Genomic DNA, 15677 nt, shown 5'->3' on the forward strand with positions numbered 1-15677 from the left:
GATTCTACGCTATTGCGGTACAGAGGTGATTTCATGATATTATAATAATATTATTATGTACGTTGAATTTCGAAATCGCGATAATAGCGGCGGCGCGTTGTCGCACCTGTCCGCGTACGCGTTAATAAGCCGGCCGCGAAACAGGCGTGCAAAAACAAAAATCGCGAGACGCGCGTTTGCAGGTGTCCGGCGGCGGACTGGACACGATGCGATCTCCTGTCCGCCGCACAGCGGAGATCGCGGCTGTCCGACACGGCGGGGGCCCCGTAGGGCAGTCTCCCGCGGACAGCGCGCTTTACGAAGTGCCATGCCGTGCGGATACGCTCGCGCGCGTCGCTTCGTCGCCGGGCCGCCGTCGACACCGCACAAGTCGCGCGCGCGGCACGCACGCTAGGTGGGCGCGCGCGAGGTGCATCGCGCGGTATATGATTCCCGACGACGGGTCGGTCTTGGCCGGGCGGGCGGCGGTGAAGCCAGTGCACGGCGGCGGAGCGAGGGAGGATAGTTTTCTCGCGCGCGCGCGCTTAAAGTGGACTGGTCTGGTTTGGACGTCGCGAGCGTGCGCGTGCGCGATTGTGTAGGTATACGGAGCACAGGCGGCGGCGAGGATACGCGCGCATACTTATATACATATATATACACGGGCGGGTTCGTCGATCCATTCATACGGCGGCGTTACATCAAAACGACCGCAAACACGGCGTGTTTATTCCCGGAGCGAAGGACAAAAATGTTGATTCGATTAACCGGCCCCGTTCTTCGCGGCGTCCATCACCGTTGGGCAGTGGTTGTGTGAAAGAAGGGGAGGGGGGGGGCGTACGAACGGTTCGCAAGCGCTGCACCCGTTCGACGACGCCCCAAAAAGCTGTGTTGCGGCGGCGGCGGCAGCGTAGGAGACGACGCGCTCACTGCCGAGATCAGGTGGTGGTGGTGGCGGCGGCGGTGGTGGTGGTGATGGTGGTGGTAGTGGTGGTGGTGGTGGTGAGCTGCCGCGGCCGCGATGGGGACGACGTATAGTGCGCTGCTGCGTACGTCCGAACTTAACGCGCGCGCGACGACGGCGGCGGTGGCGGTGGCGGCGGCGGCGTCAACGGTCGATACCGGGGCCGCCGCCCGTTTCGCATGCCCCGAGCGCCGCGCCCCACACACAAACACATAGTGGGTCGCCCGCTCGCGCGTACATGCACACACACACACACGCGCGCGCGCGTACCGGTAACCGGCGTGCAGCGCGCTATACTACGCACCCACCCACCCACACGCACACACTGCTGCGCTCGCGCACAACCTAAGTGGCGGTAATACACACACCCAACACACACACACACACACACAAACAAACACACACACACATATACACGCGCGCGCACACGTTGAGGGCTCGCGTAGTACACGCAGCAGCAGCAGCAGCAGCGGCGGCAGCAGCAGTATTGTGTGTGGTGTGCGCGACGTTCGTTTCCTGCAAAAACACACCGTGCGAATTGCGTTTTTTTAGCTTTCGTTTTGCGCGTTCGACAGTCCGTTTTCGTTCTCTTACACATCCGATTTCATCCGGTTTTTTTTTCCGACCGTCTCCGTGTCTCGTCGTCGTCGCTGTGATCGACGTCACCGTTACCATCGCCGTCGTGTCGTAATCGTCTCCTCCAACGAGTCGTCCACCGGTTTCTCACGGCCGACGGCGGTGCAGGTGGTGTCCTCCCGTCATGCCCGCGGTCAGCGTCGCCGTCTTCGGATTCGGTGCACGACGACCGCCGCCGTCGCCGGACCGCCGTCCGGAACACGGCCGCCTCTGATCCCCGCGTTACTCTTATAGTCGTCTCGAGATGACGGCAACGGCCACGGCTTCTGCTGCTGTTGCTGCCGATGCTGCGGTGACCGCCACAACCATCATCACCACCAACGCCTCCATAGCCGACACGATTGCGTCGAGAGGACTTCGTGACGCGTTGCGGCGGTAAGAAGAACGCGCGAGCGATCTTTTCCGGTCCACTCGCCCGACCCTCCCTAACCACCCCTAGCCACTACCGCGCTGGTAACCGTGTGCTATCGCGCGGTAACAGAACTGGCGGCGGCGGCGGCAGCGGGCGCGACGTATTGTTTTTTGGACGATATGAAGTGCTGCGTTGCGCGGGACGCGTGAACGAAAATGCAACGTGACGAGATCATCATAATAGTCTTTCTCACTACAGCTATTCAAATTACTGCGAGAGCGACGACGGAGACGATTGCGACCACTGTACGAGTGCCAAAGGCCGCAGTGAAAACATGAAAACTCCCGTTGGACTGCTGATGGCCGTGTTCTTCGTCTGTTCACAGTTCATCCGAGGTAAGCGACATTTCGTTACATGTTTGGCTTAAACGCGCGTAGTATTGTGGTAGGCGCGTTAATGTTCGTCACGCTCTGCGATGAGTATGATATGAGTGGCAATGCCATCATCAAGAGGATTAATATATAATGTTATTTTATAATAGCATCTAAAAATAGTAGTGGTCGGATCGGTGGGGGGGGGGGGGGGAAGGGACTACAGTAGTAATAGCAATAGGTATAGTGTCGACTATACAGTGGATTAAATAGATACCTAGTAATCTTTAATAACGTTACTGCCGTTTTAGCGAGCAGTTGATGGCTTGATTCTATTTATCGGAAGGACGATAGGCGAGGATCGAAGATAAAGCACCTCTTCCTGTGTTATAATACATCGTCGATGGCGTTTATGATATTTGTATGTAAAACAATACGTTTATAACGTTTAAACGCTCTCTATATTTTGCGAAATGCCATTTATTACAAATTTCAATTTTAACCGGCGACGACGGCATCGAAACGGTTAAATTAAATTACTGAACAGGGTGTAATTCATACTCCCCGCGACCACGATACACCGGAAATCTTTACGTCTGGAGAATATTCAAGTGCGCAGTAGCTTTGAGCATCAATTGAATTGAATTTCCTTCTTTAAATATTAAGAAAATAAGCAGAATAAAAAAAATATACACTGATATTAAATTTCTCACTTCGATATTATATTATGATAAAATATTCTCGTACTTTTATTAGAAACCGATATGAAATAAAATTTGATTGATATTTTTGAAAAACTTATTTGTATTATTTATACAATGGTTTAAATTTTAAAGAGTTAATTATTTGTTTTTCTTCTTAAGTGTTTGTTATTAAACATGGTAAAATATAGGTAAAGTATTATCGATCAAATAAATTTACGTTTATGTATGTAAATAAATCTGATATCTTTTCGAAATGAAAAAATCTGAAACCTAAAAGAAAACCTTGTTTAAAAAAACTATAGTAAATATTATTATGAAATCGTGTGAGAATTATAGCAGTAGATATAATATATTATAATATAGGTATATATAAAATATATTCAGTTATGAAAGAACATTTTTAAAGGACTAGTTTTGGAAAAATGCATAGGTAAAATCAAATAAATATACCAATCATATAATATTAATATTGAAAAACCGTTGTGGCTGTAATTAAATCAAATACGAGTATACTTGCATATATTAAATGAGCTGAATAAATTTCAAAAGTAAATCAATACAAAAGTTCGCAATCTATTGTTATTTTTCAAATAAATAGGAATAATTTATACAAAGCAACCAATTGGGTTCAAATTAGTTTTTAGATTGAAATAGTAAGAACTGTTAAATAATGAATTGAACTAAGCTCAATCTAGTTTAAGTGTACCAAACTTTGAATACCTACTTAAATATGCAATATAATATCATATATTATACTATAATTGTTTGAAAAATACTTATCGAGGAGAGAACTAACTATATTAGCAGGTGCGTAATATTATATAATACAGTTCAAAAAATTTATATAGTATAATATTGATTGCAATCATGGCTTAAACTTTATTTTTGTCAGAAATAAATCCTATTTGTAAATAAGTTAAAATAAATATTCCATTTGTTTTTAAAGCTATGTATCATATTTTTTCACAACAGTACTCGCACACAATGGCGTGGTACATTTTTCAAAATGTATGTGACATGCGGTACGTACGGTCACAAATACCAACTCCGTTCTTTGTATTAGAAGTTACTAGTAGATTAAATGCCAAAATGCGTAGAGTAATCATTGTAACATCACAAAGTTCAGTCTATGTTATAGACCTTCGTTTTGTACTAATACGGAAACAGACCCTAATAAACTCTTCGTATTACGTTTTATCTAAAAATGGAATGCTACAATGGTTCCGAAAATGTAGTTTCATTGACAATTAAAATGAAACACATGTTTTACTTATTATTTTTATAAATAAAAATTGTATGTAGTATTAATCTACGTTATATTAAAGTGTAGTTTTTTATTTGTTCAAATTTCAGATTATTTAGGTTTTTTTAAAATTTTTTGACTTAACAGAAATATTGTTAGATCCTTTCATAAAGCTGAAATTAAAATTTGCTCATATTCAAATAAAACAAAAACATATATAGTATTCAGTGTATTATGCACATTGGCACATTGCAATCATTACATATTAGTGACATGTAATCTAACTTGTCAATATTTTAAATAAATAATTACAAGTAAAGTGTTTTCTCAAAAATAATTAATAAGTTAATACTTTTTAGATTATGATCGAAGTAATGAATGTATATATTTTACAATGATATATATTTTTATTTATTTTTCGTTTATCATCAAAAAAAATTTTCAATATTTTTATTTTCTAACGTGAATCTAGTTGATGATTTTAAGGGTCAACAATAAAAAAATTCATGGTAATTTTCTAGATAATTGGTAAAAATATGAATTTTTATCAGTGCAAACCTAATTTGGCATAATCGATTTTATATTTTTATCATAGTAGAATTTTCTAAACAAGGTAAAATTTTAGATATATTTTAACTCTTTTTGAGTTATTTAGGTATAGACATTTGTAATTTACGGTTTTTTTTTTTTTTTTTTAGTTTTTACTAGATATTTAACTTGTATCTAATTCTTCAATTTTTTTTTTATGAATGTTTGAAGTTTAAATTTAGATAAACTTAGATATTTACATATAAAATCACGAACCAAGATAACTTATAACATTTTACTGGCATTTAAATTATAATTTTCTATATTTAATAAATATTTTCAAAATATTCAAATAAATTTAAAAAAATGTAAATATTAACAAGTATTTGAAGTTAAAATGATGACAAAATCGTAAAAATTTACAAATTTAATTTTTTTTTTTTTTAGTTAGTATTGTATAAATAGTTGAATTATTATAACTTAAGTTTGAAAATTTAACATAAGGTTTCTTATGAGGAATTCTTGCTAAAAAATCTAATAAATATATTGCCATGATTTTTCATCTATAGACTTTTGAAGTTCGCATTTTTATGATATTTGATATTCAAATAAAGAACAAAGGTTTTAATTATTTTGTAGAAATTCAGAAATATTCGTGGGGCTTAAAATTTTTACATACATTGTATATTATTTTATTTTACTATACCTACGTAATTGCATTTTCAAAATATTTAGATTACTTTTAAGATATTGCCTTTTTATTTTGTATTGTAATAAAAATAAATAATAAAATATACTTAGTTATACATAATTATATATGCCGACAGGCCCTCTCCACTTAGAATGATTTTTCGTAAAAATGCAACAATCTATCATTAATTTAAATTTATCATATCCATTATGACCTACTTTATAACGAGGTATACTCGACTTCTACTATACAGTGTACAGCAAAACAGATTTTTATCTATTTTTCCACATTTTTTTTTTTTGTGTTTTATATTATTTATATTATTGTTATAAATTAAAGAATATATTATTGTAGAATGCTTAAATATAATTTTCACTATAAAATTAATGGAATTCTTCGAAGTTTCAAATGGTGTAGCATGGATTAAATTCCTTAAATGTGTGGTAAATCTCTTTCTACGTATTAACTACATGTCTAATACTCAATTAAAATCAAAATTTAGCACAGAAACATATTATAGAAACAAAATAACATGCTTATGTAATTTACTAATTCACATTTTATAATTTATAAATGTATTAGATATTTAGTATAATGTAAATAATATTTACGACTATTTTATGATTTTTAAAATGGTATTCAGAGCAAAGATATATCTATTTTTCACGATTTTTGATTATAAAATCTTTTTTCAAAAATGAATAATAATTATTCTTAATACTTTATTATTTTGGAAAATTAAATTTTTTTATCAAGGAAAGCATTACTTAAAAATATCACTTGATATAATACGTGTAAATATAGATTTAACATATTTTATTTCAATGAGTCTGTTAAAAATATTTATCGACTGTTAGGTTATTAATTTTAAACGGATTATTTTAATTTTAAGTAATTGAAAACCTATAGCAAGTTTACAGATATACATTTTAGAAAATTCGGATAAAAGCGATCAGACAGCTAAACAATATAAAATTATTGTAAATACTAGGCAGGATCTGTGTTACATTAATTATAACTTTAATTTAAATTTTACATACATACGTGTAATGAAGAAAATTTGTGGCAGTTAATGAAACACAAAGGAACAATGATGCATTTAAAAATACGAAACGGTAGTTAGTAGGTACCTGCCCATGCTTTAAAAGTTCAGGTTGATAATCGATTGTTTTTATGAATAATAACGATAAAGTTGTCTTTGTGCTACCAATTCGATCGTACGCCCGACGTAATTGTCTGAGACTATATCGTATATTTGATAGTTTGGTACTATATTACATTAAAACACTTCATCTCCAACTATAAATAAACCCATCAATGATTCGTCTCGAATGTTTATAAGCCGTCATTATTGTATCGGTGTACGTGTTCACTGTCAGTCCCGCAATACACATTTCCAACAAATATCGTGTTCATAGCACGTTTTGGTACCCTACAAACATTTAGCACTTACATACACGTTTATATTTTCAAAAAACATTTTTCATGCCTATTTAACTGGAGTATAATCATCGGCTGAAAACGAATGGATCTAGTTCGACCAAAATTGGCGAGGTAAATATTTTCCTCGATTCTTATGTTATGGAAACTGATTTCCAAGACGAACTTCGAAAATGCAGAACGGTAATGATTCAGCTAAATTTTCACGTCTGCCATTTGTATTGCGACTAAATGAAAATTCGAGAAACAGCGTTGAGTTAATAATGATAATAATTCAGTTAGTAGTTTAATAAACTATAAACCCACTAAAATTGTACAGATTAATATAATTTTGACCATCATTTTAATAATTATATTAGTGTTGTGAATTACAGACTTTAATGTGCATTGTTTATATCCATTTTACAAAGTTGTTTGCTTCTTCAACACTAAGATATAATAAATACCATTTATTATTTTAACAAACAACATTTTTCATAAACGAATAAAATATACAATTTCATATAACTTGGTATAAAATGAACACAAGTACTTTTAACTAGTTTTGATTATTATAAATATATTAAAAATTAAATTTATCAAAGAAAATAGTATTTTTCAGATCGTAGTCTTATGATAAATTAACGTAGATATAAAATTTTAAAAATAATTATTGTAATTTGTAATTAATTAAATCATAATGTAAAAAAACAATTTAATATATTATTTTAAAAATTAGATTTATTCATTAATGTTGAGTTTTAAAAATAATATGATAACTTATCATAAATATAATTATTGTTAGCTTGAAAATGTATTATATTTTGTCATTACTTTTTGAATGAATTGAAAATTATATTGTTCTAGTAAAATCATATTTTAATTATTCTAACAGATAATTTATTAAATTATATACAACACCTAAATATTATGATTCATTAATAAATATTGATATTTGATAATTTGATTTAATTAAATTTAATTATGTATTAAGAAAATATCAAATAATTATGATTCGTAAGCAAAAATTGTGATGGGAGATAAAATCAATTAATTGAAATACAATTTTCATATTGTTCATTTAAGACATTAAAACATTTAGGATGTATTAGTGGACTACGTTCACGATAAAAAAAATACCACTGAGATCAATATGTAGAGCCAAAACTTTGTGGTTAAACTCTGTAACCACCTAAACTTCATCGCCAACTAACTATAAAGCGATATTAACGGTGTATAGCATGTACTCGACGTTTTAACACAGCGCCAAGTTTAACATTACTGTTATTTCCGTTGCCAACGTTATATGCAGGTATCCATATTATAAGGTTTTGTATTTAACTTGAATTCACCTATAACAAACGTAATGTGTGAACTATCTAAACAAGTTAATGAAAAAGTTGATAAAAAAAAAAAAAGGATAATTATCTTTTATATTTACTAAATTAAAGTACAATTATACACATTTTAATTATTATTTTATAAGTTGTAACAGAGCTGTCAGTACCTATGTTTATGTTTCAAAATTGATAACTACGAGTATATATATATATATATATATATATATATATATATATATATATATATATATGTATTATGACTCTAACTGTATCTGATGTATACTAATGAGTTTGAAAAATAATAATAAGTGTTGACTTACTTTTATGCAATGAATTTATTTTAAGTATAAAATATTGCAAATTTAATAAATTCCTTGGATAGGCTGTGCTATTCAAAGTTATAAGGTTCTCAAAAAGTATGATACGATCTCATGCCGAGTTTTTTTAGAAGAAAAGTGAGTATTAGTTATACATTTTAGTTATAACTTATTAATTAGAAAATATCATTACTTATAATAATTAAAAATTACCAAAAGTTATTTAATTTAATTTAAAGAGTACTGATTACTGGACGTGTATAGTATGTTGAATCATTGCCATTTTATTCAGCTAAGCGTAATTTCAGTGAAGTTATAAATTTGAAAGCAACGAGGAAATTTGCATTTATTTATTATAATGTAATTTAGTTATTACGCTACTAATAAAAAAAAACTAATACAAATTTAAATTACTTTAATTTTTTTTAAATACAATTTTCGAAATATTAAGAAAAATTGTTTAGTTATTTATACCACAAATCTATTCAACTATTCTACGATTTACAATATTTACTTTCAGATTAATAACAATAATGTATGATATAAACTAATAATTGATGTAATAATAAATAACAATAAAATAACATTCTGGTATCATTTGATATCACATCATCACAACACAATACAAATTATCTAATCAAAAAGAGAAATCTTCATTATTCATTTACATAACTTTAAGCCATCATAATATATTGTCCGTAATATATTTTTTGTGCAGATAAATATAGTAATAAACGAGTTGTCACAGTTTGTTTTTGGTGTATATTGGGAGGGGTTAACCCCTGTTTAATTAACACTGCGTTACATTCCGACTTTAATCTTTTTCCAACTTTTCCATTATACGTCCGAAATTGTACTTCTGCGTGTGTGGCAAATTTCTCTGAAGTGCTTTTAGCCAACATAACCATTCATGCGGGTTTAGAAACACGAGCCTGCTAGTGTCTTGGGGTGAACAAGAGACAATGATAAAGATATGGTGGGAGAAAACGGGAGATAGATAGAGACAGAAAGTGAAGCGGAGAAAGAGAGAGAAGCCTTTTGCGCGGACCTGGTAAAAGAAGCCCCTTTGTTGCCAGAATTTTATCCATCCCACCACCCACCGCCCTATCTTTTGGTATCTCCTCCCGCCTACCACCCACTCACCAGTCGGCCGACTGCCTGAGTCAACTACGTACCAAAATCGATACTAGGACATTAACTATAGTGAAAATATAGTGGAACGCTCGTCCGTCGGCACTCCCCGCCAAAATTGCTTCAGGGTCTTCTTATAAACATTTACACACACACATATACACATACAAATACTAAAATACGTAGAAATTTCTGAATTTATTTGTTATGTTCATATATATATATATGTATATAAGTATATAATTCCATTTTAAGGGGCGCGTTTGACCATTATCAGGTCGTACGATTAGCCGGAAACTACTAAAAAGAGGTCTAGGATGATAGTGTAAAGACGATGTAACAACGCTTCTGGCGAGACAAACTGATGATAACACGCGAAGTAGTCGTTTTATCATACAAGAGAAATAGAGTGGTGACTGAAAGAGAGGACGGAAGGGTGAAATAAAAAAAGCCATAAAAAACCTATAATATACACTCGATGAATACTGAGAGAGACACTGATATCAAGTACTTTTACCCTAAGCTCTTAAAAGTTAAAACTCGAGACGAAATCGAACGAAAAATATTTGAATACTTACGGTGGAATGATTTTGAAAATTAAAAGATTAAAAAATTAAAACGTTCGCGAACAGTAAGACAGAATAAACGGAATAAAAAACGTTTATATTTTAAATTACACAGTGTTAACTATCGTTAAAAATAAAATCAACACTACCAAACCGTGGCACAGTCTGTTCGCTTGGGCCGAGGATCGGAGTGGCTTCAGCCGTTTGAAACTGTACTCAGGCACGGATTGCGACATGCGCTTGTTACAGATTCCAAGCAGCCTGTGCGCAATGTTGTTGAGCAGGCATGTCAAACACGCGGCCTTCAGCTCATTTTTTTTGGCCCACGGCTACCAATATTAATGGACAAAAAAAAATAATAATATATAAATATTAATGCCGTGTCACAACCGTCTTGGATTCTTAGAGAATGATTTATTTTGTATTCATTATTATACTGTCTTGTCTTCTGATAAGCTAAACTTTTTTAATTTAGTTGTATCTGCTATGTTCGTAAACAAAAAGAAAAAAAATTGAAAAATTTGTATAAAATATTTATTTTTTTTATTAAATTTTTATATAATATTATATATAATATAGTATAGTAAACTATTCAATATATTTGGCCCACTTAATACTTTGAGTTTAACATTCCTGCTGTTGAGCGACCCACGCAGATTTGCATATCCCGCTTACGCGACCACCGCACTGATGATGTGCGCTCCGTCTTACAATTGCCAGCCAACTATCGCTCTTCCGTGTCGCCGGCCAACAGAAAGTTCACGTATTGGAAACTGTTGGCCATTATGTTGAGGTAAACCATATTCTGCTACCAAAAATGTTGCGACCACTCCTACGAATGCGCAGGTTTCTGAATTAGTATTATGGGCATGTATACTTAATACTTATACTAAGAAAAATAGTTCTTAAAAATAAATTTAGAATAAACTGTAAAATATGTACTATGCCCAAATATTCCTTCATCTGGACTTTGACTAATAAACAATCAATTAATAACAATTTGTTTGTACTTACTCCAGATTCTTCAATGTTTTCGTATTGTACAATATGCTTTTTTTTTGTTTCAAGTTAGATTAGGATCATTATTGAAAAACATTTTTATTATTTAGATTTAGACTTTTAAATAATAATAATTACGTGTGATTTGAGTAGAGTGTACCTGTGTATTTTTAATTTTCTCCTTAATAATTAAACACGCATTCCTCATAAGTTAAATTTTTAATTTTATATTCAAATATATAATTTGTTAATAATTTAATAGAATATAAAATAGGTAAGTAATACTTGATAATATATAAATTATTTTTATGTAAATAATTTTAATAAATTATATCGATAATTATTAATCTATTAATATATAATTCATTAAAATTTAATGATCTCCGTTGCTTCAGGATCCTTAATAATATGTTCTTTAATTTGATTTTTTTTTATTTCAATATGCGTTAACATCACCCCCTTTTTTTAATTCTAAAAAATCTTTTATAAGCGTACTAGTCTTTTTATAATTTTTTAATATCTTCCTTGATTATCTTGAGCATTTCCTCCAACAATAAAAAATACAAATATTCGATGCATCTTGGTGTACATTGAACTTTTTTTTTTAAATAATAATAATAATAATAACAACGTGTGATTCTATATAACTATGTATAGTTTGAAAATGTGTTTTATAATTAAGATTGAATTCATGAAAATCTCTAATCGTGACGCCCGAAAATAAATCCTTCCTTTTTTGCCTAAGTCCATAAATTTCAACAAATTTTTCACCATTTGCGCTTCTTTGTAGTCTTTCTAAATTTTCATTTAGTTTTAACCAATGTTACAAATTAAATAATATTGAAATCAAAAAATAAATTTAGAATTGTAACCATATTAATTAAGCAATTTTAACTGTATGAGGATTTATACCGTAACTATGTTCATCAACCGCAAACATTGAATCAACGTCAGTGTTTATGAATTTTTTGGTTACATTAACTTCACTGTCTGATGAAATACGAGAATTATTCTCGCTAGTTTAAAAGAGAAGACTGCATCCAAATTGCATGCCGCCTCATAGAGAGGTATGTCTGAATCGCACGCTGTATAGTGTATACCCACAAGTTTATCTTTATTTATCATACACTTGTATGCACAACTTAAACTTTATTTTTGAATTTTTTAATTTAAAAAAAAAAATCATGAATAAAAACGCTTTATGATAGGGTTGTTACAACTGATTAGTTTTTAAATTAAAATATTTTTATATCCGAGTAAACATTTAACCAAACTGTACATATTGCAGTGTATTGTGACTGTTTCACAGTCATACGTATCAATCACTCTATAATTGAAATTAATCAATTCTATTCATGCGTTTAAAAAAAAAAAATCAAAAAATCAAAAATAAAGTTGTGGATATAAATGCACGATAAATAAAGATAAACTTGTGGGTATACGGAATGCTATTCGGACATACCCCTCTAAGAGGTGGCATGCAATTCGTACAGGCCTCTTTAAGAGGTGGCATGCAATTCGGACATTTCAGTTTACGTTTATTATTTTTGCATGCAATTTGGATGCACCAAAGAAAGTAGAACAATTAGCTTATTATTTCCCGAAGTACTGTGTGTTCAAAAATATAATAAGTTACAATATCTTTTATGCTTTGGCTTAGTATTTTTGTAGTGCAATCAAATTTATTTATTTTACTGAATAGTTGTTAAATTAACTGTGATACTTTGATATTATTTGTCGACCCTTACTGAAAAACATTTTTATTATTTAGTATATTTTTAACGTATATATCACTTAAAATTATTATTATTTTAAAAAACTTACAAGCAAAATATTCATGTGGTTCTTTTAAAAACTTATTCAAACTAAAACTTGAATTAGATTTTTTAAAAAAAAAATATAGCAGCTAATGCCGGGCGATTCAATCACTGTCAAATAAAAAATCTTAAGGTACACTTAAATTCTGTAGTGTATTCATATGAAAACTTTTGAGCCAATTTTAAAAATAACACCATCAGTTTACTGTTTAAAGCTTATACAGTCTTTTAAAAATCGTATTACGAAAGAGATTATTCCGAATCATTATTGTCAGAATATATTTTTTAAAACTATGTTTCGATCGTTGTTTTCGATTTATCACATCAGAATGACAGCATTAAATCGTCGACCGTAGACCTACGAATAGAATTTAAAAAATGGTGATGGCTGTGGCATAGGTTAGGTTTTATACCATTTTGTATCAATTAATAACTATAAAATAATAAAATACATTAAATATTTTTACAAGTCATATAATTTAAAGATTTACTTTTGGTGACATTTCCCTGACCTATCGCTGTACCCATTGTTCAGCTAATTGTCTTGTTGTAAACATTTTTAACTGCCTAACAAAATTTAAGTCATGATTTGATCATCCTGGAGGTTTTTAATAAAAATGATCATTTCTTCGTTTGCTTTTGGTAGTGATTCAACATCGGTAAATTCTCAGTCAATATAATTATCAACCATCGCAAATTGATTTAAGACAGCTGGTCGTATGATATTGGTTTTTCTTATGATCGTTTCAAAAATATTCTCCTCTAGATATTGTAATTTCAACAAATAATTTTTAACGAACAATATACGACATCCTTCTTTTTTCTTCGGCTGTATGACGAAGCATAACACTGATTACTGATAACAATGTGATAACTGATGAAAATGTAATAGATAATAACTGATAATAACTGATAATAACTGATAATAGACGTTAGGTACGGCACGGCGACAGGGAGTAGGAGTAGGTGGTTGCAGCGGCAGCGGCGACAGGAAGTAGGGAGTAGAACTAGGTTTTTGAATTGGCTATTTCATCCTACTCACGTGTTAGTTTTTTTCCACGGTCAACTTTAAATTTTACATCGATTGTCAATAGTTTATATACATTATAAACTGTTAAAAGATAAATAAAATAACTGTTAAAAGACTCAACGGGTCCGCATTTGTTGTTTTCGTCGTGACAAGTGAGTGACATAACAAATTTTAAGTACATCAGCTGAAGTTTAACTTCGTTAATATCATTGTCGGTGCGAATTTCGTGTTTGTACGTGTGTATTTTACGACGTGTCTAAGCGAGTCGTCGCGAGTGTTTTAAAATTTCTATACTTCACATATCCATAAATTGCTCGAAAATCGTCGAAACGTCGTAAAAAAAAAAAAAAAAACTCGACGTACAATTAATACTTTTGGCTTTGGATTTGAGAACAGTTAAACACGAAGTCTAATGTCGAACCTAACCGTGCTAAACGTGAATTTCCGTACTCGCGCATACGTTTATCGTGTGTACGCGCTTGTAAAACGTAGAAGAAAAAACTTGCGGAAGCGGCGTCCTTTCGAGACGATATCGTATATTATTTGTATACGATCGGTGTACAAGTGGATAGGATTTGATCGTGGGAAAAGATCGCGAGTGAAAACGTTCTCGGGTCTTGTTTTGTTAGTTTTACCATTGATTATAGAATATAATATAGTATATTCTATAATCAATGGTTTTACCGAAGTCAAAACCCGGAGACTCGTGTCGGTCGCGAGGCGGACCGATCAACGGTCGTGGCCGAAGTAACGTCGCACGACGACCGCGTACACGTAGGCGGCACCGTTGGCCTCGATCGGTGCGGCGCACCACGCGAAAAACGCGGTCTTGATCAGGAAATAGAACGGCACCAACCGAGCAGGCCGCCGCACAGCTGCTGCACCGTCAGCGCGGTGGCCAACAGTATCCAATACGTGAACCATCTGTTGGCCGGCGACACGGACGCGCGGTGGTCGGCAGCCTGGCCGACCGGCAACTGTTCGACGGAGCGCATCATCAGCGCGGTGGTCGCGTAAGCGGGATACGCGAATCCCAGCAGGTCGCTCAACAGCATCGAGCACAGGCTGCCCGAGATCAGTAACATGCACGTGGCGCAAACCAAACCGAAGAACAGCTTCAACCGGCTGACGCCGCTCCGGTCCTCGGCCCAGTTGAACAGCCTGTGCCACGGTTTGGACGTGGTCCGCAAGGCGGCGTCGATCCGGTTCATAGCGGATAATACGTTCGCGGCCATTGGTCGTTTTTTTCACTGTTGTACGGTATTATTGATAGAAAAAAAAAAAAGCGATTATTTGAATTCGATTGCCGACGAATAAATTTTTACGAATAATATTGCGATTTCAACCTGTTTCAGTTCTTAAATAATATTATATTGCGCATAACAATTTGGCGATCGCTATAGTTACTATATGCAGTATATACTGTACAACGACGAGTAAGTCTATCGTACCGGAAATTGCTACGGGAAAAGTTTTGAATATAGCTGTGTTGAATTAACAGTCTAATATTAATGATATTTTACGATGAAATAATAATATATGGTATATATATATATATATATACCATATATATATATATATATATATTAA

General features: G+C 33.7%; 1 protein-coding gene across 1 annotated transcript in view; it reads left to right on the top strand.

The window, feature by feature from the left end:
* The first annotated feature begins 1343 nt into the window (after positions 1-1343).
* The window catches only part of LOC112598527 (acetylcholine receptor subunit beta-like 1), a 70710-nt gene continuing 56376 nt past the window's right edge, over positions 1344-15677 (top strand). The window contains exon 1 of the mRNA XM_025345027.1: positions 1344-2326. Within this exon, the coding sequence (XP_025200812.1) occupies positions 2266-2326 (61 nt within the window). The 5' untranslated portion in view covers positions 1344-2265. The remainder of the gene's footprint in view (positions 2327-15677) is intronic.

This window comes from Melanaphis sacchari, unplaced genomic scaffold (genome assembly GCF_002803265.2).
Source record: "Melanaphis sacchari strain LSU unplaced genomic scaffold, SCAv2.0 Contig48_pilon_pilon, whole genome shotgun sequence".
In the NCBI taxonomy this organism is placed as follows: domain Eukaryota; kingdom Metazoa; phylum Arthropoda; class Insecta; order Hemiptera; family Aphididae; genus Melanaphis; species Melanaphis sacchari.